Consider the following 26,703-nt stretch of genomic DNA (forward strand, 5'->3'; position numbering starts at 1 on the left):
TTGTAATGCAGGTTGAAGGGGAAGAAATAGAAAAGAAATCACTTTGGAGGAGATAAACCAATTTTATTGTCCATCGTTATGTTATACAAAAATCTAGAAATAATAGATTTATTGAGAAGAAACAAATGAATAGTAAATATGAGGGCAACAGAAATAATTTAAATTTGAATTATTTTCCATGATATTAGGATGAAAACCATTTCAAAGCACGTGTGTCTGGCTTCAGAGTAGGTTCTGTTCACTGGCCAAAGCCTGCTGTAAAATTAAGGTGTTCAGCTTGTTGTCTGCTCTACTGGCTCTTGACAAAACCTTTGAGGTCTTCGAGAAAAGTAATGTACTCCTGGTGCTCCAGGGCTGTGCTGAGCTCCACCAATTCATCCGCGAAAGTGTTGTCCACCCCTCGGTCCGCAAGGAAATCCATTAGGTGATCATATAAGGCCTACAAGGAGAAACAATTACTAGTTTAAAAAAAGACTTCATCTGTAACCCATATTAATTAAAATGCTTCTTTGTCTCTCCTTGGACTGGGACCCTCCCCTGCAAGGCCCAAGCGCACCTCCATCTTATCAAGCACTCACCCAGTCCAGGGAATCTGTGTTGAGTGTGTAATTAGTGTCCTTCCATTCAGACTCGCCTGTGGACTGAAAGCTCACTTCCCTGATAGAGAAAATGTCACTCTCGTCCTCCTCCTCTTGTCCAACCTGAGAAGAGACAGTATTTGGGGAAACTGAAGGGTTTTCCAGGACAAGCCAGACTCATGCAAAGAAAAGGGACTATTTACAGCTTGAAACTCACCAGATTTTAACCTTGCTCCCTCATCCCCCACCTCTCTTCCCCTGCTTTGTGCTGGTCTAAGCTAGAAAATGTTAGTATCTGCTAAAGGGGACCAGAAAGGTCCCTGGAGGCCCTCCTTGTCCCCAGGGATGCCAAGGAGCTAGCACTCCACCCTACATACTTCATCTTCTGGATAGTGACAGTCCAGCACAAGGGCCTTCTTCCCACCATTCTTGATAACTTCAACCACGAAATTGGGAGTGGATGTCAATTCAGGCTGGGGAAACAAGAACAAATCATTACGTGCCATTGTTGGAGAAGCTGGTTGCCTGGAATAAAGGTCTCAGACAGTTTGGGGGGGGGGGAGGGGTTGTCTTACAGCCACCACATTAGGATATTCTTTAGACATTTTAAAAGTCTTATGCTGGGCTGGCCCCGTAGCTTAGCGGTTAAGTGCGCGCACTCCACTGCTGGCAGCCCAGGTTCGGATCCCGGGCGCGCACCGACGCACCGCTTCTCCGGCCATGCTGAGGCCGCGTCCCACATACAGCAACTAGAAGGATGTGCAGCTATGACATACAACTATCTACTGGGGCTTTGGGGGGGGGGGGGGAAGTCTTATGCTGTAGTGCTCCCAAATAAGGAGCCTACAGTCTTTAACACAGTATTTAAGCTACATAGCAGCTCATTCAGCATACTGGGCTGACCTCTTCCTGTTGATCCTTTCTGGACTATTAAGTTTTAGAGGGCAGAGTATCATATTGAGTATAGTGTTTCATTTCTGTTAGCATCCTACTTGTTTCAGAATTAAGAAATTTGAATTCCAGCCCCAGCTATGTGCCAATTAACAATCTTCCTGGGCCTTTTTCTCCATCCATACACTGCCAAGCTGGCCTAAAGCTCCAAGACCTCTTTCTAGCTGACTGTTTACAGCCCAGGACCAAAGGCCAGTGCATCTGGCCGTCCTAAGGGCTGCATAATCATAGCAATGCTCCCTCTGCTGGTGAGCCGTCCAATGTCAGGGAGATCTCAGGTTGGCTGAAAGAACACACCAGGGAGCTGTGCACTCTGTGCTCCGTCATGAGACAATACTGATGCCTGCTTAGTCGGAAAGGCTGGGGACCCTGTAGCCCTCATACTTGGCTGGTTTTTAGGCCAGGCACACTGCTTCCTAAAATGTTTGAAGACTGGGTACCATCCAGGTCCAACCAAGAGGGCCAGCAACCTAAGGAAAGACCTTGCCAAAATCTGTGATAAAATCTGAGGCCCCTGGCTTTGCTACCTTGGTTAAGTGGCTGGTGTTTAATACCAGCCTGTGACCCGTTAGAACATTCCTCACTTGGAAACAGTCCAAATGATAATCTCCAATATTAAACATCTCCCAATTAGGGGAAGCGTTAGGACAGTTTCAATTCCTTTCCCTCAAGAGAACCCAGGCCAAACTAGAAAGCCTAAGCCTGCAGATGGCAATTTACTTGGTCCCTGGGAAAGAAAAGGGGCCACACAGTTCTGGTACTAAAGCTGGTCAAAACCACTGCTCTACAAGTAAAGTCCTAAGGATGGTTGTCCTTTGCTTTCTCTCCTTCTAGCATCAAAGGAATTAAAAAACAAAACAGGACAAACAAAAAACAATGCTCCTTCTCTAAGCCCTGGCATAGCCTGTCAGAACTCCGAGGTAAAGGCTGGTTAGTGTTACAAGCTTACCTCCTGTTCTTCAACCTTCTGCCCTTGGGAGGGCTCCTGCTCCCCATCAAATGTTGGTGGGATGCTGTTGTTAATGTTGAAAGTGACAGTGATCCTAGAAAGGTGAAAGAAAACACAAGAGACAGTAGTTTTAACTGAGTTGTAAAATAAGTATGGAGACCTGCTACAGTTAAAAAAAATCCTTGTTGCAACAATGTCTCTATTTCAGAACTTCCAAAAAAGCCTGGGTGTCTGCATCCTACCCCGAGATGGATTCAGCAGGTCTGAAGTGTGCCTACTATGTGCCAGCTGCTGGACATCAAATGAAGCGGCCCTAGTTTATCTCAACCAAATACAGTCATGTGTGGGCTACCTCCATCAGGCAGGCATCCCAGGGTCACTGCCAACATGTGTCCCTGTTATCTCATGGCCACAGCCAGCTGATAGTGCCCACCCTAGTCTTTCCAGGACACCCTTGGGTGGTGGTGAGCAGCTGAGAAGCTGGTGGGATGCAACAGAAGCCTCCTTTAAAGGCTTTTCTCCATCAGAAAATCTGCCCCTGGGAGGAAGAGCAGGAGGAGCACTGACAGGCTGTTGCATCAGCTGAGGACCAAGAGCAGCCCTGGCCCCACAAAGACCACCACCCTGCAGGACAGATTCATTCTTCAGTAGCTGAGGGAAGTTTTATCATCACAAAGCAGGCCAGAAACACCAACTAATGGCAACTTTTCTTTTTTTGTGTGTGAGGAAGACCAGGTCTGAGCTAACATCTATTGCCAATCCTCCTTTTTTTTCCCCCAAAGCCCCAGTAGATAGTTGTATGTCATAGTTGCACATCCTTCTAGTTGCTGTATGTGGGATGCGGCCCCAGCATGGCTGGAGAAGCGGTGCGTCGGTGCGCGCCCGGGATCCGAACCCGGGCCGCCAGTGGCGGAGCGCACGCACTTAACCGCTAAGCCACGGGGCTGGCCCCACTAATGGCAACTTTAAGGTGCAAGAATCATCTGACAACTCATGTTCCAAAATTTGAGTCGAAACTGCAGCGAGGTGAGATGTGGCACTAGCACTGCTAGGCTGTGGCACTCCAGCAGGCACTCTGCGTACACAGCACACTGTAACTGCGCTAAGTGGCTGCCTTGCCAGGAAGCCACTTCCCATCGAATAATGGTAGTTTGAGGTTTAAGCACAAAATCTGTCTAATCTGCAACAGTGCTGACCGAACTGAGCTCCTGGGCACAGAAATGCAGTTATGTTCATTAGAACATTATTTATAATGGCCCCAAACTGGCTATGACTTACCCTTGGAAAATGGTTTAGGTGAAGTTACAGCAGACAAAATTGACCCATATATGGGGAAAAACACACTGTACCACTAGGCAAAAAAGAATCAAAACCCGACTTCACAACATATACAAAAGTTCACTCAGGGCCGGCCCCATGGCTTAGCGGTTAAGTGCTCGCGCTCCGCTGCTGGCGGCCTGGGTTCGGATCCTGGGCGCGCACCAACGCACCGCTTCTCCGGCCATGCTGAAGCTGTGTCCCACATACAGAAACTAGAAGGATGTGCAGCTATGACATACAACTATCTACTGGGGCTTTGGGGGAAAAAGCAAAAAAAAAAAAAAAAGTTCACTCAAAACAGATCATAGACTTAAACAGCTGAATTAGGTCAAAAGCTCCCCTCCTTGCTAATGGCAGCTCTTATACTGTGACCCCATCCTGTTACACGTGAGTTACATATCTTGCATTTTCACCTACTGAAAACATCTGAGAGCAGGGCCTTGTTTTGCTCAGTCAGAGCCTGCAGTGTAATGAGTCAGCACTGTAAACCTGAGATCAAACTGATTCCATTAGCACTGTAAGGCTGTTCCGGGATGCCTCAGGGCAGGTCCTGCGGGGTCATGGATTTGGTCCCCTGGAGTCCGCAGGCCCCCAATACTTACTTTTCTCCAGCAACTTTCCGTACTAATTTGGCTTCTGTCCCATTTACTTCCAGCTCCCAACCTCCGGACATCTTGGGGAGGGACTTATGCTTCTGTATCTTCTTTTCCTCCTTAATTTCATCACTCAGGAATTCGACAAAAGCTTTGTCCCCTACAATGAAAAGCCATAAGACACAGAAAAAGAAGAGCCAGTCTGAAACATAAAAATAACCTGTTACTGCACCCAGAAATCTGGACTTGGACTGTTTCTAACACTTCTGCTATTAATGGTGCCTGGGAACTTAGTCCAATTCACATTCATTAAGCCTGTGTCCTCATCTGTAAAAATGCCCTAACGGCACCAGTGGGAATTCTGCAAAAGTGACTGCGAACAATGAACCATTACCACGTTTCACCAAAAGCAAGAGAATTCTCAATTACCCTGACCATGCAAAATAACTGATAACCATTCTACAGATAAGAGAGGTAGGGTGAGTTTTACTTGAGCCAGGGTGAGGATTATAATCTGGGAAGGCAGTTTCCACAAAGGAAGAAAGCATTCCAGAAAAGCATGGTTTTCAATACAATCTTAAACCGTTTTAGACCAAAGAACATACATTAAACACATCCAGGATACATATTCATCAAAATTTCAAAGAGGTATTCAGTTGCAGATTAGCAGGTCAACACGACCCTGATGGCGGGAAAGGGACTAATACAGGCGTTACTGATAGGGCGTAGGAGGGGAAGTATGCATTCTTCTCTTTTTTTTTTATAATTTTATTTATTTATTTTTCTCCCCCAAAGCCCCAGTAGATAGTTGTATGTCATAGGTGCACATCCTTCTAGTTGCTGTATGTGGGACGCGGCCTCAGCATGGCCGGAGAAGCGGTGCATCGGTGCGCACCCAGGATCCGAACCGGGGCCGCCAGTAGCGGAGCACGAGCACTTAACCACTAAGCCAGGGGGCTGGCCCAATGCATTCTTCTCTTAAGAGAGTGCATTCTTTAATGGTCAAATCAGATGTACAACGTATCTTTGATAGACCATAAATCAGGCTTCTTTAGTTCAAGCTGAATCCACTTTGAACCAGAATGGCTACCCCATATACCCCAACATGTGAAAATCCCGTCATCCTCTTTCACTTGCCAACAGACATAACTACGCTACTTTTAACCACACCCTGAGCCTTCCCAAAGTTCCACTTTCGAGAGACTAAGGATAAAGTCAGCCTTCAGATTTAACCGTATCTCTCCCCTCAAAATTAAACACTTGGAGGATCGGGGAAATGTGATCACACGTGGGTTTAACCCTCTGATTGTCAATAAATGGGAACACGTTCCGGACCTCGGGCGACGGCTCCGGCTGGTCTACCCGCGGTCTACCCTTCCCCGCCCGCGCCACGGGCCCCCACCCCATCCAAGACTCTGCCCCTCGCGGCCCCGGCCCACGTGCGCGAGACTCACCTTCCGTGTGCAGGGCGCCGCAGCCGCAGGCGCAGGGCCCGTGAGGCCGCAGGAGGCCCGGCCGCCGCTCCGACCCCGCGCGCACGCTGAGCAGCCCGAAGGGCCGGGCGCACGGCCGGGGCGCGGGCTGCAGCAGCTGCCGGAGCGCCGGGGAGAGCGCGGCGGCGCGGAGGCCGGCGATGGCGGAGCCCAGGGAGCGGGGCACGCAGCGCAGCAGAGGCAGCATCGCGCAGGCGGAGGCAGACACGTGCGGATGCGGAGGACGCCCGGGGCCAAGGCACCCCCTGACCGAGCGCGCCGCCGGAAGTCCCGCCCTCACCCGGGAAGCACTTCCGCGCCGTCGCTTTGCAGACCGAGGGCGCCGTGGGCGGGACTGCGCCCTCTGCCGGGGGGTCCTTGACTCCGGTAACTGAACTTTAGCTGAGCAGGCCCGAGCTTGGTGTCCAAGGCTGTTTAGTTTGCCAGCATCAGTTCTCTCCAGTGGCTGCTCTCCAAATTTCCATCTACTGTTCTCAAAGCACGCCAGGCTTTCTATGACTTCAATGCGCTCTTGCCGCTCCCAGCTCCCAAGACCAGCCTCCAAGGTCATCCCCCTTAAGAGGCCTTCCAGGAACCTCCTCCTCTCTTCTATGAAACAAATAAGGACTCACGCCTGTGGGACCTCGCCCCTGTGCTTCACTCTCCTCTCAGCAGAAACCTCCTGGCACCGCGAGGTTAACTGGCAGCCTCCCCTCCCCTCCACCACAAGGGAGCTCCTGAAGGGCAGGATCCCTGGTTAATTCCTGCCACTGCCCCTCTGCACCCTCCAACCTTGCACCCAAGTTCTGATGGGACGTCATTTTTCTGGAGGCAAGAAGCCATGGCTTCCATCAGATTTAGGTTAAGAACTGATGTTCCGGTCCTGCCTGGTGGCATAGTGGTTAAGTTCGTGACCTCCCCTTCATGGCTGGGGTTCGTGGGTTCAGGCGTTTGGATGCTTGAGCAGACCTACACACCACTTATCAAGCCATGCTGTGGCGGGGTCCCATATACAAAACAGAAGATTGACACAGATGTTAGCTCAGGGACAATCTTCCTCACCAAAAAAAATTAAAAAAAGAACTGATGTTCCCACCTTACCAGGACACCTAGGATATATGTTACCAAGAAAGTAAGTCATCCCAAATTAGTGGCCAAGATAAGACTAATTCTTAATATATTCTACACAGCATTCTGTGAAGAAGGGAAAGGAGACTCAAAAAGAAGCCACACATCATGTACAAGATTCATTTTTAATGGACTTGGTACTCATGTGCAAATTTGAGCATTATATACAAGAACTGATGTTTCTGTAGAGCTATGTCTGTTTTGAACAAGACCAGACTCTAAAAATACAACATAAAGCTGAACCAACTTGATTTCTTCTGCAAGTTATAATATTCTAATCAAATAAAATACAATAAAACCATCACTTCCCCACAGGTGCAGTGTTTCCTTATATGCTCAAGTAATGGTATCTTAAGATGCCTGGCCACAGTCCCAAGTACTTCCTGACAGCTGGATTAAATGGATTTATGCATCACAGTACATTATCATTGTTACCCACAGAGCAAAAACGTGTCTCCATTCTGGCATCTCCTTACAACCAGCAGAGATGCGACATTACATCGGGGTCTTGACCAAGGACCAGTGCTGGCAGTCCTGCCCCTTGTAATGAAATCTGTGCTGCTCTGGATGTTTCAGGCTCCATGACTACCAGAAGCAGAGAGCAAACACCTGAGGTGTGTGATCTGCTTGGAGCGCATCTCCTGACACGAAGCTGCGCATGGGAGCTGGTGATTTGCCCAGCGGTGGATTTCACAGGTTGAAAAAGAGGTGTCACACCATCAGAGATTTTACCAATTGAAAAAGAGTAGCTCAAGATTGTATCGCAACATCACTGTGAAACACTTAACTTCCTTAAGAAAGTTTAAAGTGTTCTGTTCCCTGCAGCTCAACAGAAATAACTTTATTTCTTTGTAGTAACAAGTGGAGTCAGAATGGATTTTCCAATCTGAATTAATCCCTGAGCAGGTATGTTAAAAATTAACTTTTTAAAAAGCCCAATAAAAAACTACTGTATTAAAACTCTACCAGAATGTTACAGTGTTAAACTTATTTCTGTACAGAAACATTAAAACTACTTAGAAGCTATTTACATTTACTTAGAAGCTATTTACCCCTTACTCAGGCAGGAAAGAATATACATTTCCAGAGACTGTTCAGGATGGACATAAATTATCCGAAGTTACATTCTACTTGCACCAGAGAACACCTCTTGATAGAGAATTTGCTGAGGAACATAATAAAGCACCCCACTCCCAATTTTGTACCAGCATGATGAATGCTTTATTAAAAATACAATAGTTCCTTTTACTAAGTCAGGCTAAAGATCCTAGGTCTCTATTAAATAAATGAGAAAAATACACTTTAAAAAATTTCTGAAAAACTTTTCAGAAAGTCAGCAACAGTAAGAATAAGTCGATCTGAGGAAGAGCCAGCTAAAAGTCTAAGAATTCAGTAAGAGAGGGTATATAGGATCTGTCGAATCCTGTTCGGCCTAAGTGTAACTATTTCTAACAGAAATAAATCACAAGTACCCAGACAGCCTTGAACACTGGCTAAAAGCTTGCCTGCTCAAGGCCACGGCTCCCGTTGGAAAGCCTGGGCCAGCCGGACGTACACAGGCCTGGACAGAGCGGACCTAGGACGGGGCAGGCCAGCAGGCTGCGGGCTCGGAGAAGAGCTCGCTGGACCCAGAGGGAAGAGACAACCCACTGTCTTCAATCTGAAGAGCCTCTGGGGCAGTCTGGTCCCCTGCTTGTCAACTGCAACATTCACTCTGTAAGTGATGACGAAAATATTGCACGTGTGTTTAGACCAATGTAGCACAAGTAAAGGGCTAAACCTTGGCTGCTTCTAGGGCAAAACATTCTCTGGGGAAATATTATTTGCTTCTGATAATCAAATAGCTAAGAAGAACTTTTGGTGTCATTTCCCTTCTCAGAATATGAGAAAAGGAGGAGACTGTGGAGACCCTCTAATTCCCTCTGACAAATGTGGAAACTGAGCCTGGAGAGGGGTGGATGGCTAGGAAGCAGCAAGGCTAGGTTGTCCCTAAGAAGAAGGACAAAAAGATCACAGAAAATAAATAAGATACACACCAGAAAATAAAGAATATATACGCCAGACGTGGCAGGTGGGGCGAGCCACTGCTGTCTGGGTTCGCAGTGACCACTGGCCGCTGTCCTCCACCCCACTCCCAATGGCCCTCTGCCCAGGGGCCCTGCCAGAAGAGAGACAGCTGAAATGTAGCACGGCGTCATTCCCTGTGCTCACATGTTTCTATGTGCCCAGTTAGAGAGAAAAATGGCAACTGGGTATGCTGGAGGCATCACACCACAAGGCCAGTTTCCCATGTCTACACTTGACACGATTCAGAAGATACAGATCACCCCACACCCAGGAAACTTCCACATCTCCTGAAAGCACAGATGGGGATATGAACCAGAGAGGCACCGAGGATGAAGAGACACAGCCCAGCGTCCTGTGAGCACTCCTTTACTGGTCTCTGAGAGGGCCACACCCTGGGGAGTGTTCACAGGGGCAGCCAGCCCATTAGGTGAGACACAACAGCATCTCCCTCCTGAAACTTCTACAGAAGTCAATCTCTTATGCTTTCTGTTTAAAAACTTCATACAGATAGATATTAAAATAGATCCAAGGACAACATCCAACTCTGCGATTTCCTATGGTCCCCTTCCAGAAAATCCCTCTCAGTCACAGGAACTCAGGCGGTTTTGTTGTACTCAACTAACACCATGGAGAAAGCGATAACATCGGGCATAAGGGCTCACAATTCATCGTATGTTTATCGCAGGCCGGGCACAGCTCTGGGTACTTTGCATTCATTTTCTGTAAACCTCATAAGTCCACCCCTGTAAGTATTATTATTACCCTCATTTGGCAGATGAGGAAACCGAGGCTCAGAAGTTAACTAAGTCACCTAAAGTCACCCAGCAATAACCGAAAGCATAATTTTGAAGTTTCCAAGGTAAAAATGGTATGTACACATTTACACAGTTCAGTCTTCAGGGTTTAAACAAAGACGCTCTCGAGCTCCTGGAAATCAGGCACATTCCGCTACATCAAAACCTGCCACCTCTCTAGGCGCCAACCTGGAAGTCAGCTATGTGGACAGCTATGGTCTCAGCTCCAGGCACCAGCAGATCCGGCTCAGTTTCTGGCGGTTCTCAGCTTCCTCCTGAAGTACTCGGGGGCAGCCTCATACAGCCACTCGGCGTCCACGACGCAGAGGTCCCGCATGTAGCACTTGTTGGTGTAGAGCAGCTCGGTGTACACAACGCAGGCTGGCTTGCAGTGGAAGAGGACAGACGAGGGGTGGATGGCCACCGGCTGGTGGGTGTCCGTGGTGGCATAGGACCCGTCCGGCTGAAGCTCGGCGGTGCTCATGAAGAGGCTGTGAGCCAGGCAGCGGCGGACGCTCTCCGTGTCTCCGCGGGATGATGTGATTGGCATCGACATCTGTTTCAGGGGGAAGCGAGAAATGGAAGAGCCCAAACATTACTGCTCAGCAGCACATGGTATTTGGAGCAACCACACCTAAAACACAGCCCATAGTGCAGGCCTAATGAAGTGGAGGTTGACACAGGAGGTGGTTACCTGAGATGCCTCGGGGAGCAGCATGGGTGGGACAGAGGCAGAGCTGAAGGCGGGCGGACTGTAAATAGGGAAAGTGCAGCCTGGGAGAGGAAGGACCGGGAGGGAGACAGCCATCTAAGCTGCCACACTACAGACAGGTTGGGTGAGCCAGCATCCCACTCCCTCACCGAAACATCCACCAGGATGTCTCAGGAAGCAAAGGGCTTTCCCTCTCCCTCTGACTACTCATCCTCTCCTCACTCCAGTTCAGCTCACACTCTGCCGCTTGTCCTACAGCACAGCTCAGTCGTTCTTCATCTGCTCAGAAACCTTCAATGTCTCTCCTGCCCCAGCAAAACAATGCAAACTTCCAATAGTGAAGCCGTGAATGAGCCATCCTGAGCATCCTGTGGTCCTCCGAAATCGACTGCCTTCTCCTCCCTAGCCCGTTCCACGACTGTGCCTTCACCAGTTGCTCCTGGGAGACAGAAAGCCCCTCCGCTCTGAGGTGAGAGGTCAGTCATCAGTCCCTCTCCTTGCTCCACAGCACTTGCTGAGTGGGTCACATCACCTTACCTGCTGGCCACAGTGGTGGACACTGGGTGACCACACTGGGTGACCCACTCTGGGCCAGCTTCTCCCTTCCAGGCATTTGGAGGCTGAACATGGGAAATCTGACCAATCTCTTTAGTCTCTTGAGAAGAGAGGAGAGCGGAGGTGGAGGAAAGCAATGCCTCGCGTGCCGAGGCAGGAGGCGAGGAGAGGGAAGCAGGCAGAGAGCAGCCAAAACAAGAGGACGAGCAGGCCCAGAGAAAGCTGCCCCGGCTCCTGCCGGCCTTTTCTGGTCCTGTGTCCCTGTCCCTCTAGAGCTTAAGTATTTCCTGCCTGGAGGTTCCCTGAGATACTCTTGATCTCTCTTTTTCCTCTTTAAGATGCTCAAGGGGTTTTGTTTTTTGCAATCAGCTGATCCTGGTCAGATGAAGACCCTCTTTATCTCCTCATCTGTGACGATGTAGCTCAGGTGGCACCACCTTCAGGAAGCCCCCGAGTCCTACAGCTAATGTGGTCTCTCCTACCAGGCTGCCAGCCCCACCACTCAGTGTGTGATTTAGAGCAAATTACTTAACTTCCTTAGGCTCTAGTTTCATTGTTTGCAAAATAGGATTAATAACAGAATCAACATTATAGGAGTGTAAAGAGGATTTCAAATAAAGCAATCACATGAAAAGTGTTTAGAACAGGGCCCTAATAAGTGCTGCGTAAACGATGGTGATTATCATTATTATTGGTTCCTCGCACGAGTTATTCATTTATACATATGTCAGATCTCCCCTCAGATTGTTCCTTAAGATACTGAGTCTTAGGCACATCTGTAAAACCCCAGGACTCTGACCAGTGCCTGGCATATAAAGAGAGGCATCATCAACCCTCAAGAGTCTTAAGTTCAGAAGTAATAGAGGAGCACCATTTGTACCGTCAATAATAAATTGAGAAAACTCACGAAGCCAAGGGATTGGTCAGGCAGGAAAACTGATCAAGTACAAGAGGGGTTTGGAAAAATGTGTATAATACAGAACACAGTAGGCTAACAAGAGGCCGCTGGCATCAGACACAGGCCTGGGTACAGGCGACAACTGTCTCCCAGGAACGTGCAGAGGCTCCCAGGACCGTGGAGGGGGTTCTTAGAAGAGGCCTTCCACACAAAGACATTCACCACAGAGTTGTTTATGACAGCAAATGTGGGCACTGTCTCAGCGCTCAACAACAGGAGACGCTTGCATAAACTACCCCCACTTCTTTTTTTTTTTTTTTTTTTTGTGAGGAAGATCAGCCCTGAGCTAACATCCATGCTAATCCTCCTCTTTTTGCTGAGGAGGACCAGCTCTGAGCTAACATCTATTGCCAATCCTCCTCCTTCTTTTTTCCCCCAAAGCCCCAGTAGATAGTTGTATGTCATAGTTGCACATCCTTCTAGTTGCTGTATGTGGGACGCGCCCTCAGCATGGCCGGAGAAGCGGTGCGTTGGTGTGCGCCTGGGATCCGAACCCAGGCCGCCAGTAGCGGAGCGCGCGCACTTAACCGCTAAGCCACGGGGCCGGCCCTACCCCACCTTCTGAGGTAAAATGTGGAGTGTCACACAGCCATTAATATACACATGACAGGACTTTACCACCTCATGTACTCTAAGAGAGAATATAAGTTAACAGAAACCTTTTTGGTGGATGATGTGGCAATATCTATCAGAATCTAAATTCCCCATCTAGAAATTCATTTTATGTGCACCAGAGCACAAATACATATGTAGGAGGATGGTCAGTACAGCATAACCTAAATGATCAGCACCAGGGGCTTGGTTAAATAAAAGGTAGTGGATACAATGAAATGATACGAAGTCACCAAAAAGAACGAGATAGACACATACAGAGGCTGAAAACAGCCCAGGCACAGTAAATACTCAAGAAATCTGCCAAGTGGAAAAAAGCAAGTTGCAAAACAAAATGTATATCACATTTGTTTTAGGAAGAAAATTTTGTATATGTGTTCATGTGTATGTGTACACACACACACACACAGACACACACAAAAACATACATACACAGGAAAAAATTCTAAAAAGATCTACACTAGACTGTTAACAATGGAGGGGCAGGATTATGGGAGACTTTTAAATTTTCTGCATTACATATCACTGTTTTCTGCACTGTATCAATTTATAACAATTATGCACTGCTTTTATAATCTGAAAAAAATGACAAAGATATTCCCACTAAAAAAAATCTTGAGAATTCTATTAAGACTGGAAAAGGCTTTTACAGTTTATAAAAGCTGAATATAAATTATACATACAATGTAACTAACTATGCAAAAAATGCATTTAAATACAGGGCCATGAGGAAATAAATCATAATGGTGAGAGGTGGAATTGTGGGTAAATTTTTACTTTCTTCCTTAAAGTTTTCCTTCAATGAGAGTTTCTTTTGTAATCAATAGCAATAAGCAATTAAAAATTTTTCACCTAGAAAAAAGTGACAGCTTAGTACCCAAAAACACACCAGGAAGAAACAGTACCTTTAAGCAGATATCCCTGAGCTGTGCTCTGACTTCAGCCACCAGCATCATATTCTTGCTGTTGACAAAATTCTCTTTGCACCAATCCTGAAGAGGAGAAAAAGAGATATCACAATCCTCTCATTTCTACAAGAGAAAAAAAAATATCAACTGAATTCGGAGGGAAAACTTCAGTTGCCAAAAATAAATATAAGAAATATATATCAAAATCACGAACCATAAGGGAAAATATTAATAATTTAAACTTAAGTAAAACTAAACATAAAACTAAACATTTCCTTATGTCAAGTCACCAAGAAAAAACCTATAGACTGGAATATCTGTATCACTACACCCAATAAAGGATGAGTACCTCCAGAATACATAAAGAACTCCTACAAATCAATAAGAAAAAGACCAACAATCCAGTAAAAAAGTGGACAAAGGATATGAACAATGACTCAGAGAAGAGGAACTGCACATGATCAATAACTGACATGAGGATTCCCAGTCTCGTGGGGAATCATGGAAATGTCGTCTAAACTATAACCGAGATACTATTTCATATCCACCAACTTGGCAAAAATTAAAGTCGTTTTGACTAAGAGTTGGAGAGGATGGTGGAAATGGAGGCTCTCAGACAGTACCATGGGGAGTATGAAGAGGTGGTGACAGCTCTGGGGAGCCACAAGCCACATGCAGCTACCCCAAGACCAGCAGGCCCACTCTGCGTGTCGGCCCCAGAGACACTCTCCCCGCTGTGCACAAGGAGACCCAGCAGGGTGCTCGCTGAGGTGCTGGAAGTGGGAGCAAGCTGCGAAAGGGGCGGGTGGGGAGTGTCTCCAGGACACCGCACAGGACGCCGAGTGAAGGTACGCTGTCGCCCCTGGGAACTCAGGCCCACTTCATGACAGTGGCGACGCCAGGGAGGAAGGACTGGGAAAGGAGCAGAGCAGGGCTTTCACCGTATCTACAGCATTTTATTTCCTTAAAAATAAACTGAGGCAAATATAGCAAATTGTTTACAACTGCTAAAAATGGGTGGTGGCTTTTTTTTTTTTTAAAGAATTGACTGCATTAAAATGCAGACAAAGTTAAAGCATGTGGACTACAGAACAGTTACTGATTTTATTGAGAAATGAAACAATATATTGCTGTTTTCCATCTTGGTCCAAGGAACTGAAATATCAAAGAAGCAAAAACTACTATGAAGAAAGTTAGGGGCAGGTAGGGAAAAAAATCACTCTGTAGCTAAGAAATTGGGTCACCAAATACTTACACTGAAGTGTAAGTATACTTATACACTGAATACTGAACTTGCCCACGTTAAGTGTGAGTTAAACACTAGCAGAGCGAAAGGCTGGAATTACCCGTCTTCCCTGGTCATCTCCGTGTGCAGACGTTTCTGAAACGGCACCTGGCATTCTTTTTGTGGCTCCTTAGATAATTCAGCCAAAAAGGGAAGGCGGTCTTAAATCCCATGCCCCAAAGGAGGCGTCGTCTGAGAGGGAAGCTTACCTTATTTCCGCCTATGTTTTTGAAGGTCCGGTAGATGTTGAGCAGGGTAATGTGGTCGCCCTCGCTGGAGATGAACTTCTTCCGCACACCCTGCACTTCCTCCCGCCGGGAGGGCGGGTTGTGGAGAACACTGTCCACAGACAGCAGGGAGACAATGGTCAGTATCTCCTCTGTACAGTGGAATTTGGGGGACAGGAGGATGGTCTGCAAATCAAAATTAACAACTGTGTAAACCAAGTTTCTTCCTAGCTTCTGAATATAGTATTTCTGTATTGATTCTGCAGCTTCCCTTCTAAGGAGTTAAAGGGCAGGTGTTTCTAAAACCATGACTGTATGTTAATGTTACTGTACGTTTTTTTTTTTGAAACAGATGACTGCCTTCCCTGCAGGATTCCAAATTCCATATGGAGGGCTCGTGACTTTATATGAGTTTGAATCCCACACAGAACATAAGTCAGTGTCAGACACAAAGTAGGGGCTGGTAATCATTTCAGAGAAAAAGTGAAGACTGATCTAGAAGCCCTGGATTTAGGAGTCTACGTTGGGATGGCTAACCTGTAATGTATAGAAAGGGGACTGAGGAGAGGGGATCATTTACTTTGGCAAATTTGGGTTCTAGAGGAAATGCTGCCATCTTCCTTCCAATTGGAGTCAGGATCATCTGGTCGTCCTTATGTTCAAGAGCTCCTAACAGGTCCAGTTGGGCCACGGCTGCCTGAATGTGATCTAAAGAAAGAGAGACATAGAAGGGAGCTAAAAATTCAGAAAAGGAAGAAGTTGCAGCTAGTTCAGTATGTGGCGGAGCTTCTGATGACTCTACATCAAACCACAGCAAAGAGCCCAACCACCACTGCCCCCATGACACACTTTCCAAAGCTGCTAATGAACTGTCTTCAGTTCAGTTCTCTTTTAAAGCAGTGGTCTGGAATTTGGCAATATGTATGTGAATTCTACACCCAGCCACATGACACTTCGGAATGTCACCCACACATATACTCATACATGTACAGGGACCTGCACCTCTAGCCGCACACACACAATGGAGACAGCAGGTGCTCAGAGGCCCCGGTGAGAAGGACACCAATTACTATTTACCATTTTATTCTTTCTGAATTTTGAACCATGTAAATGCATTACCTATCAAAGAAGAAAGAAGCATTTCTAAGGAGGTAATAAATATATACATACTGAGAGGAAATGAAATATATTAACTGAAAAAACCAGTGTGTAAATGTCTCAATTGATCAGAGAATGGATAAATGTATTCTAGTTTATTCACAGACTGGAATAGTATTTAGTAATGAAAATGCACCAACACAAATAAACCTTACAAAACATGATGAATGAAAAGGGAAGGTTATTGAAGAATCAACACGTAAACACGCGGACTGAAACAACATGTTGTCTAGGGACACACAGGCATAGAACAAAACATCAAAGAGAAACAAGGAAATTACAAACAAATGTGGGAGGCAGTGACCCCGAGGGGAGGGAAGGAAGAGGGGGGCTGGGAGGGGCTGGGGGCTCCAGGGCACTGGGAATGGGGGGCACAGGTGTGGTTTTACTACCCCTTCTGCCTTACGTATGTCCTTCCTTTATACGTAGGAATTCAGCAATTAAAAGAAAAAATAACGTGTAGAGCGGTGCACGATGTGTGTTGCTATTTGTGTTTTAAGAGACTATCTATACTTGCACATGCACAGATCTTCTGTAGAAGACAACCAGAAAATGGCCACAGTGGTTGCTCTAGGGGTGGGAAGCTAAGAACCTGAAGATCAGGGGTGGAACCCTTGTACACCCAACAACTGTTTACTATTTTTTTTAACCAATTGCATTTCTTCGCTTAAAAAAGAGACAGAGAGGAAAAAAAAAGACAAGGAAAATGGCACGTTGAGGAGATTCCAAGTGCCAAAGCTATCATCAAGAATCCCAATTATTTTTGTTTTCTCCGTGGAGAGCTTATTAAAGAAGGGCAGGAACCGATCAAATTCTAGTCAAAAGCAAAGAAACTGATCTTTCCAGTTCTTTTGCTGGCAGAAGTACAATTTTGTTAGGTTTCTGCAGGATCCCATGGACCCCCTCAACTACCTTTGTTGGTTCCGGTGGTCAAGGAACCCAACGGTGAGTGCCCATGTGAAGCCATTACTTCTGCAGCAGGAGGGTGCTGAAAGCACAGCCTCTCCCCTTTCACACTTCGGAGCTTCTTCTCCGACAGTTAATGTTGTCATCCACCAAATTAAACTAAACAAAAGGAGACCACCCAAACACTTTTTGGGAGCGTCCATTTGCTGCTGTTTGTCTCCTTGGATACCTTCCACTACACTGAAGACGCCACTTACCCGGGGAGGGTTTGGACATGAAGTCAAAGGTGAGCACGTTGGGGACTCTCATGGCGAGGAGCTGCAGCACCACACTCGCCAGGTTACACCTGTGAAGAGTGAGAGATGGGCTTGTCCATCTGTCCCTGGTCCTCCAGGCGGCGAGTCAGAGCCGTCCACGGAGGAGTGTTAGTGACAACCCCAGCTCCGGAAAGACACAGCAAGTAGGAAAGGTAGACTTGGGGACGGTGGCAGGAGTGCAGGAGCACCTCAGGCCTACCTCTGGATCTCTGGCACAGTCATCTTCTCAAACTTCTCAAACTCCTCCTCCGTGTAGAGCCGGTAACAGATGCCACTGTCCTCTCTGCCAGCCCGTCCTGTGCGCTGCCAGGCCTGGGTCTTGGACACCCGCTGCACAGCTAGCACCTCCAGGCCGCTGTCTGGAGGGAGAATGGCCCACATCAGCGCTTCACTCAGCACATAAACTTTCTACAGTGTGGACAAAAAGAAGCCTCAGAACACCAGTGATCCTTTCTGCAGTGCATGAGTCCAGAAAAACTCAAGGCTAAAGCGGGAAGCACGAAAGCAGGCTGCTCTGCAGTGAACGAGGCCCTGCAATGAACACTGTGAGACCTGTTACTGTAACATCAGAAAAACCTCGTGCTCGCAGCAGGGGCCCAGGAGAGCAGATTTCAGGGGTCTTGGTTTAGATCACGGGTGATAACCACTCCTGTTCGCCCAGGACTGAGGGGTTTCCCAGGACTCGGGACTCCCAGTGCTAAAACTAGGACAGTTGCCAGCAAACTAGGATGTTGGTCACCTTATCAATCAATGACTCAGAAATGAAATGCCTCCAGTCCCCTGTGTGCTGTATCCTCCTTCCCACCTCCATGATAAAAGAAAGACAATGTGATCTTGTGACTCCTGGGAGTAAATGAGACTCATTTTCTTGATAAAGGTGTACTCTGTGCCAGGCACTGGAGAACCAAGCCCTTTCACATACATTATCCCCGAGAGATACACATGTGAAAGCCAGCACCCTCGAATGCTTAGTAATGCACTTCAATTAAACATCTGGGAGCGATAATTTCAGCTACCTCAAATCCTCTGTAGAATAAAGCAAGATATAAAATAGCCATGAAGAAAAATGACTTTAAGCAAGCTTCCCATTACATAGTCTCAGGAAATTGCTAGGGCCTCACCCCAGCCTAGGGGTCTGTTTCCTTCCTGGGAAACCTGGAGCTCAAACCAACCATGCTCAACCCTTATTTTTGACGAGAACTTCTGATGTGGTGTCAGGCTGTCCCTGGCTTTAGAGCTGCCATTCCCACCCAACTTCTGACGGGTCTCAGACTCTGCCCAGGTCCCTGATCCTCTGTTCCCAAGTTTGCTAAACCTGGGCTCCTCTTTCCCACCTGCCTTCTTGTCTACATACCCGCCTCGGGTCTCCCTTCTGGGCCTCACTCTCATCTCGCTTGTGGTGCCTGCCACCCCAATCTCAGTTACAACCATGAAATGCTCATTTGGGGGACACCGTGGGACTACGGGAAACTCCACAGATGCTCACTACACACAGAAGAGACAGTCACGAGCTACAAATTCTCACCAGGGTTATACTTCTTTGCTTTAACCATGCCCGTGTCAACTACATATTTTATTCCTGTAATGGTTATGGAGGTTTCAGCGATGTTGGTTGAAATGATCACTTTGCGATAGCCCTAAAAGGAGGAAGAAAACCAAAAAACCATATGACACACATACGATTCAGAAGTTTTAAAACATATTCCTCACCGTTAATTTCCACAATTCACTCACGATCAAGAAAAGATGATTTTGTTATTAATGACAGTTATTAATATGGATGGTCAGTCATTAAATTGCTTGGGGCCAGGGGATGTTCCAGTCTTAAAAGCTTGTTTTGAGGCGATGAGATGCAGTGGAACAGGCATAAGATACAGAAGCAGGTAGACGTGGGTTGGACTCCTGGTCCTGACAATTACTTAGCGTATGCCCCTTGAGCAATGGTAACTTCACCTCTTGGGGCCTCAGTGTTTATAAAATGGGATCATAACCTACCTTGCTGGTTCTCAAGAGGGTGAGAGACAGTGTATGTAAAGTGTCAGCACAGTGCCTGGCACAGCACGGGCACCCCGTAAATGTATTACGGACAAATGTGGCTTGTTTATGTTGGTCCTTAGAAGAGTCACTCATTTACCTTTCAGCTTTTGCCTCTGCACTCCCCCCATCCCGACAGCTGCTCCCCCGTTCTTAACACGGAAGAGCTGTATCTGTAGCTACATTATATTCCTGCAGCTTTTCAGCGAGTATATCTGAGCATCCCATCCCACATACCTTATCCGGAGTCTGGTGACAGACCTATAGGCTGCACGGGGGGACCCATCTGGGTGCCCAGGAATGGGGCTGGGACAGGGGAGGCGGTGCACTCACCTTTGGGGCCCCCTGGAAGACGCGGAGCTGCTGGGCGTAGGGTAGGGAGGCGTACAGAGGAAGGACAAGCATGGAAGGGCAGCCGTCTGGGAGGTGCTTCGCGATGTCTCGGCAGGTCTTGCTCATTGCTTCGATCTCCTCCTGACCAGTCAGGAACACCAGGATGTCCTGAGAAGAAGGGGCTTCCTATAAAAAAGGTAGAGTGGAATTACCAGGCGTTGATAGAAGTGCAGGTTGCACAGAAAAAAAAGCAATCATCATTGATGAGGTTTCCCAGAGTTATTTTTCTTAACTGTGGAGATGTAAATGAGCCTAGATGTGGGTACTTCCCCTGGGAGAAGACCCTTACCAATAAAGCATAAAGCTGTAACTTACGCAAGTTAGCCAGCTATGTTTAAAAACCAATTAAGGAAATTTTGAAGGAAAATCACCAGATTGCTTTTGCAATAAGAACAATACCGTGAAAAGCACACTCAGGCAAGCAAAGAAAATCTGCATAAAGCTTCCTTCCTTTCATAATCATCTTGAAAGGTGAAGCTGACAAAAGAGAAGATAACTTAGGGAAATCCTGCTCCATGGAAATGCCAGGAGCAGCCCTTATGCAATGACGCCACCAAAAGCACTTCCACACAGCCAAAGGGCACACTGCACTCAGACACGCACTTGAGACCCTGAGGTTAAGTGGGTTCTTCCCCTTGCAAAGGAAGAACATACAAGTGTTCAGGACACACCCAGTCACCTGGGCTTTCTTTGAAGTCTGTTCAGATCCATTAATCTGTAAAGTGCTTGAGTGGCAAAATAATTGAAAAAATGTTTAAGAGTAATAATAATTATATATGTGTGTGCATGTGTACATATGTGCATACATAACATCTATATATGTAAATATATATATTATGTGTGTGTGCACGTATTTTTTCTACCCTGGTATTACCAGGACAAATGTTCAGAGGTACAAATATACAGGCTAAAATCTAAAACAGTCAAAGCTTCATCAAGGGGAGGACTCATCAAAGCCACCATGTCACCTGAATGCACCTGCAGGCATCATTCACGAGAAATCCTCACCTCAAGTTTGCTTGTAGCAGTTAAACAAGGCAGATCGACCTTCTCCAAATACTATCAAAATGACAGTGAAGGTATAAGCCCATTAAGACAAAGACGATGGCAGAAGACAACAGAAGAGATCAGAAGTTTCAACTCTTTTTTTTTTTTTTTAATTTTATTTATTTTATTTTTTCCCCCAAAGCCCCAGTAGATAGTTGTATGTCATAGTTGCACATCCTTCTGGTTGCTGTGTGTGGGACGCGGCCTCGGCATGGCCGGAGAAGCAGTGCATCAGTGCACACCCAGGATCCGAACCCGGGCCGCCAGGAGTGGAGCGCGCACACTTAAACCGCTAAGCCACGGGGCCAGCCCTTAACTCATTTTTGAAAGATGGAAGAGATGGGGGTTATTTTAGAACTATGAAAGTAATATCTGGGGAAATAGCTAAGAAATTGAAAGGGGTTACTCTAAAGAGCAGGATATGGGATGCGGAAGGAAAAGCAACTGCTGTTTTTTATGAGCCGTTTAGAATTAACTACTTGACTTTGTCAACTTTAAACTACACATGCATTATTTAGCGTAAAATAAAAATTAATTAAAAAAAATATGCCTCTAAATTTTTTCAGAAAGTTAATGGGAAGGTAAAAACAGTTAATCTTATATAAATTAAACAAAAATGAGGTGAGAATCACTCAAATTTTTCACTACATGTTTAATAAAATGAGAAGAGATTTTGCAATGTTTCTCTAATATAGTTTTTTTTTCCCCAAAAAGAAAACTCTAAATTGGAACCCATCATTGGGTTTTTTAAAAGGAAGTAGGAAATATCAGAGGACACATGTAGTAAAGGAGACAGTGTTTCATGACTTATTTCCGTTATACATACTGTGTACTAGGTTGCAACATAAAATGTGCTTCTTACTGGGGGTTACGATCCAAAAAACTTTGTAAGCCACTCCTCTAACATATGGAAGTTTTCTGGCTCAGCTGGGAAAGATGCTGGTCAGAGTGGAATTATTTTTCTTTTTAGAGAAAATAAGAGAAACCATAAAAAAGGATAGAAATATTCATCTTAATGACAACAACTCACAAAGTTGTTTCATTCAGTAGCTTTGCTTTGTCAGGCTGAATGCTCTATCAGCTACAAGGTGAAACAGACCTTTTCAGGAATCTGCACCCGTTCCATACCTGGTGGATCTGGAAGACTGAGACTAGTGCGGCGTGCAGGTAATCATGCTGAGGCTGTTTGGTGTAAAAAATCTGGATTGGATGCTGCCGACCCTCCAGGTAGAGGACGGGGGCTCCATTGAAATACTGAGAGAACAGGTCCACGTCCATCGTAGCTGACATGACAATCACCTACAGATGAGATGGAGGGGAGGATGGGACACAACATCGGGACAGCCTTTCCGTGTCCCTCCCACGCCCTAAAAGCAGACGATGAGGCCTGTGCCACTCCTGTCACGGTTAACTGTCTCCCTGGTTCTGAAGCAGTTGGGTGAAGGGGAACACGCTGAAGAAGAAACACAGGCCTCTTTCCTAAAGCCTGCTGTGCCTACCTTGAGAGGTAGCTTCCCCAGTTCCTTTCGCCTCCTCTGTGCAGCTTTCACCACTCCAAAGAGCACGTCTGTGTGGATAGTCCGTTCGTGGGCTTCATCCAAAATGACACAACTGTACTTCCGAAGCAGGGCGTCTGAAATTGCTTCACGCAGAAGCATGCCATCTGTCAGGAACTTGATCCTGGTGTCTTCTGAGGTGACATCATCAAAGCGCACTGTATAGCCAACCTGTGCAGAGAAATCATTCATTCATCAAACACTTGTTGAACCCCCACTATGTAACTAGCACTGTGCCAGGCACTTGCATTATTACGGTGAACAAGATCAACATCCATCTGCCCTGCTCCTTCGAGAGCATGCAGGCCGGTGGCAGACACAGACGACAGACATGTACCTTTAACTGCAATTACAATGAGCATTACAAAGAATTTAAAACTAGCCTCCTTCCCCCAGTTACTTAATAGCTTCAAGTGAAGCTATGTACAGATATGAAAAGATGTCCAAGATGTTTTTAAGTGAAATGTGTAAACACAAACACAAATAAATTTGACTTATATACAGTTCTGGGATTCATTCTCTCTCTCTTTTTTTTTTTTTTGTGAGGAAGATCAGCCCTGAGCTAACATCCGTGCTAATCCTCCTCTTTTTGCTGAAGAAGACCGGCTCTGAGCTAACATCTATTGCCAATCCTCCTCCCTTTTTTTCCCCCCAAAGCCCCAGTAGGTAGTTGTATGTCACAGTTGCACATCCTTCTAGTTGCTGTATGTGGCACGCGGCCTCAGCATGGCTGGAGAAGCAGTGCGTCAGTGCGCGCCCGGGATCCGAACCCCGGCCGCCAGTAGCGGAGTGCGCACACTTAACCGATAAGCCACGGGGCTGGCCCCTGGGACTCATTCTCAATACCCACATATTTGTTAGAAAAATGCTTACAGTATTTTAGAAAGATATATACATCAGAGATTTAATAGAGCTTACTGAAGCCTTAAAAATGCTCAAGGAAAACAACTAAGTTATCCAACTTGCCAACAGATTTTGAAAGCAAAGCAAATGGCAATGATAACCTGTCAGACCCACTTATCTCTCAGGAACTGATGTAAAAAATCCAAAAACTCTGAGATAGGCCTAAACAATTGTGGCAAGAAAGAAGTTTGCTATGTATAAGAAGTCTTGTTCAGAAAAATAAAAGGTAGGGTCACGGGGTGGTGGGTAGAGGGGCGAGAACTGTTAGTAAAGAAGGAAATTAGGTACCAGCTTCCCGAGTTCAGTTCTCTTCTCATCTGAGACCCGAGTAGCAAGAGAGATGGCAGCCACTCGGCGAGGCTGGGTCACGGCAATGATGCCCTGGCGGCTGATGCCCCCTTCATACAGGTATTGAGGGATCTGAGTCGTCTTCCCAGAGCCAGTTTCCCCTAGGAAAGAAAAAAGTCTCATTTAAATGCAAATTGAAACAAATGTCACCAAAGTCAGAAGGAAAAGATGATAAAGAATACTCCATACTCGAAGTTGATAAAGTCACAGGAAAATGGGCACTCATGTATACTGCTGGTGGAGTGTTCACTGTTTCCGGGAAGGCCAAATTATATTAGAAAAATCCTTAAAAAGTTTATACCCTTTGACCCACAATTCCACTTGCAGGAATTGATACTAAGGAAATAATTAAAGATGCGTATAAAAATATAGCTTCAAAAATGTTTTATTCAACTTTGCTCATGACAGCAAAAAACTGGAAATAATATAAATGTAACTAGGTAACTAGTGTAGTAAAAACATAAAATGAAATACAACTGCTATATAAAAATGATGTTGTACCTTTCAAAAGAATAAAGGAGATTTACACGTTCTGACACGAAGAGACATGCGCTCATGCACTGCAGCCATAACCAACTCCTTACCATTCCCTCGCCTGCTGCTTTCTTGCAAACCCTCTGCCTTTGCCCACACTATTATGAAATACCTGCTCTCAAGCTGTCTGGCTGACAAACTCTATAGGATGAGTTAAGCCTCAAACTCTCTCCCCTGGGGCTGCACTGGTGGCCTCTGCTGTGTTCCTTAGTGCCTTGTTCATCTCTCTGTCAGCACTGACCACCCCAAATTGTGTGGAAATGTTTAAACGTTTCTGTATCAGAAGCTCCTACAGGGCAGAGAAAGTTTGTCTGTCTCTTCCATGTACTTGAACATCCTGCATACAGTAAGCACCCAATGTTATTCCTACCCTCTGGGGGTTCCTTTAGCAGTGCCTAATTAGAACAAAGAACTCAGTAAACCTGTGCGCGCTTCCCCTCTCTTGCTACCACTACACCTCTCTGACCTCAGAGTCCTCCAGTCCCATTATTCATATTTTCTCCCCTCTGACTGCTCATCCTTCCTGACCTAGACAAGAATCATGGACTAAGAATTTGATTCTTCTCCACTCCTCCTACTGAACCCACCAGGCAAAACCCCAAACTTGGATCAATGTCTCCCTGTCCATCTGTTCTGCTCCTACACCAGGCAACTGAGCATCCCTAAAATAAAATAACCCAACTGTGCGGATGAAGACCTGAGTTTGTAGTGGGGCCAAATGCACCTGGGCACCAGCACTACTATCGATCCTTTTCTTGTTTTTGCAGCCTGTCTTCTGTCCCCATCCTCCCCAAGGGGCTACTTGAGGCCCTGTGACTCCCATTCTCAGCAGAGCTCCTGTGCCTACTTCACAGAACAAGTGAAGTCCTCAAATGTGATCTCCCTCCACCTCTCCCTGCAAGTTTTTCTGCAGTCACTCCCATTCTTACCTCCTTTCTCCAGCCCCCAGCCTCTTGAACATCCTTCTCTGTATTCCAGGCCACTGTGAATCTAGCCGTTGCTGCCAAGTGCCTCCCTTCCCCATGGCCCTTGGGCTCTGCTCTGTTAGTGCCCAATTTCCACCTTCAGCCTCCCTCTCCACTGAGTTCTTCCCCTCAACCTATGAATACTTGTAAGTTCTCAGCCCCCTTCCTGCTTTTTCTTAAAACAGAAGCCTGCTCTCACTGCCTTCATTCCCTCACCTCCTACTTACTCCTCAGCCCAGTGACAAATCACCTCCTATCCCCCACAGCTCTGCTGAAATGGTGCTCAATGGGATCCACAATCAACATCTCACATCCAAATCCAGTGGGCATTTTTTTAGTCTTTGTATTACTGGACCTCATTGCTGCCATCTGTTCACTCCCTTCTTATGACTCTGTTGCTGCGACTACTGCTCTCCTGCGTCTCCGTCCCCTCTTTGCAGCCTCATCCTCGCCGTCCTCCAGGAGCGCCCCTTACTTAAACATCAGGGATCAAAGCCCCTTGCAATCAGTCCTCGACCCACAACTCTGCCTCTTAGTTCATGCAACAGAAACTACTACTTCCCGACAGAACGAACTGTTTCTCGCCTCCACTTCGCTTCCCACGCTGCAGGCTCTCCCCTCTGGGCAGACTGCTCTCCTTCAGGGACCACCTCCCCCGCTGCATTCTCCCAGACTGGCTCAGACCCACTCCTCTAGGCTCCCAAAGCCCCGGGTACACCACTCTACCCTTTCACACGGAAGGTGAGTCTTTGCCTAACACGTCGGTCACTCCCACTGGGCTGTGAGCACCTCCAGGGCTGGGCTGTCCGACTCTTCCCCGAGGCCCCTCTCCGGGCCTGGCACAGAAAAAGCGGTCAGATTTGTTGTAGAAACGAATAAAAGGGGTGAAAGGCACCTAAGAAAAACTGTTCCCGCAGAGCCAGGAGCGGGGAGCCAGGAAGGACCCGCCCGCGCGGCCACTCACCGATGAGGACGGCGCTGTCCAGGTTCCGGAGCTGGGCCAAAAGTTGCCCCCGCGCCTGGAAGATGGGCAGACTCCGGCGCTGCAGCTCCACGGCCTCGGGGTAGGGGCTGGCCGAGGGCTGGGCCAGGGGCGGCTGCTGCCTCCGGCCTCCTCCTCCTCCGCCGCCGCCGCCGCCCGCAGTCAACAGCATTACCACTCGCCTCCCGGGAGGACAGGGCCCGGCGCGGCTCGGAGGCCCAGAGGCCGGCCGGAATCTCTTGGCCGGCGGGAAGCCCGCCTCCTCGGGCATGTCGGGAGGGCACCCCGACGGGAGGCGCGAGGGCGCGCAGCTGCTGCCGCTCCCTGGACCAGACAGCTAGCGCGCGCCGCCCCTTCCCGCCGCGTGCTGGCGGCTCCCGGCGACCGTCGATGACCTCACGGCCACCCCAGCTTTTAGGAACGAGACTGCAACTCCCGGCATGCACTGGGA

General features: G+C 47.1%; 2 protein-coding genes across 2 annotated transcripts; both read right to left on the minus strand.

Annotated features, from left to right (window-relative positions):
* Positions 1–42: 42 nt before the first annotated feature.
* On the minus strand, positions 43–6,110 carry C1QBP (complement C1q binding protein). The gene is made up of 6 exons (XM_058559995.1): positions 5,846–6,110; positions 4,401–4,551; positions 2,479–2,572; positions 956–1,051; positions 579–701; positions 43–439 (listed from the first exon to the last, which is right to left on the minus strand). The coding sequence occupies exons 1-6, from the start codon at positions 6,069–6,071 to the stop codon at positions 290–292; spliced, it is 840 nt and encodes a 279-aa protein (XP_058415978.1). The 5' UTR covers positions 6,072–6,110; the 3' UTR covers positions 43–289.
* Positions 6,111–7,102: 992 nt separating this feature from the next.
* On the minus strand, positions 7,103–26,604 carry DHX33 (DEAH-box helicase 33). The gene is made up of 12 exons (XM_058559997.1): positions 26,235–26,604; positions 23,712–23,872; positions 22,464–22,691; positions 22,093–22,263; positions 19,858–20,043; positions 19,016–19,127; positions 17,690–17,849; positions 17,431–17,519; positions 15,690–15,817; positions 15,092–15,295; positions 13,595–13,681; positions 7,103–10,408 (listed from the first exon to the last, which is right to left on the minus strand). Exons 1-12 carry the CDS (start codon positions 26,521–26,523, stop codon positions 10,100–10,102), a joined length of 2,124 nt encoding a protein of 707 aa, XP_058415980.1. The 5' UTR covers positions 26,524–26,604; the 3' UTR covers positions 7,103–10,099.
* Between the last annotated feature and the right edge of the window lie 99 nt (positions 26,605–26,703).

The sequence above is a fragment of the Diceros bicornis genome, chromosome 18, assembly GCF_020826845.1.
Source record: "Diceros bicornis minor isolate mBicDic1 chromosome 18, mDicBic1.mat.cur, whole genome shotgun sequence".
Classification (NCBI taxonomy): domain Eukaryota; kingdom Metazoa; phylum Chordata; class Mammalia; order Perissodactyla; family Rhinocerotidae; genus Diceros; species Diceros bicornis.

Bases quoted from the DNA above. Each gene is read 5' to 3' on its own strand.
- C1QBP (XM_058559995.1), bottom strand. From the start codon at position 6,071: ATGCTGCCTCTGCTGCGCTGCGTGCCCCGCTCCCTGGGCTCCGCCATC. The intron at 4,552-5,845 runs GTGAGTCTCGCG...TTTTCATTGTAG, and splicing joins CGGCGCCCTGCACACGGAAG to GGGACAAAGCTTTTGTCGAA. The intron at 440-578 runs GTGAGTGCTTGA...TTCTCCTTGTAG, and splicing joins ACACAGATTCCCTGGACTGG to GCCTTATATGATCACCTAAT.
- DHX33 (XM_058559997.1), bottom strand. From the start codon at position 26,523: ATGCCCGAGGAGGCGGGCTTCCCGCCGGCCAAGAGATTCCGGCCGGCC. The intron at 22,264-22,463 runs GTAGGCACAGCA...TCTCATCTGTAG, and splicing joins TGGGGAAGCTACCTCTCAAG to GTGATTGTCATGTCAGCTAC. The intron at 13,682-15,091 runs GTAAGCTTCCCT...TCTCCTCTTCAG, and splicing joins AAAACATAGGCGGAAATAAG to GATTGGTGCAAAGAGAATTT.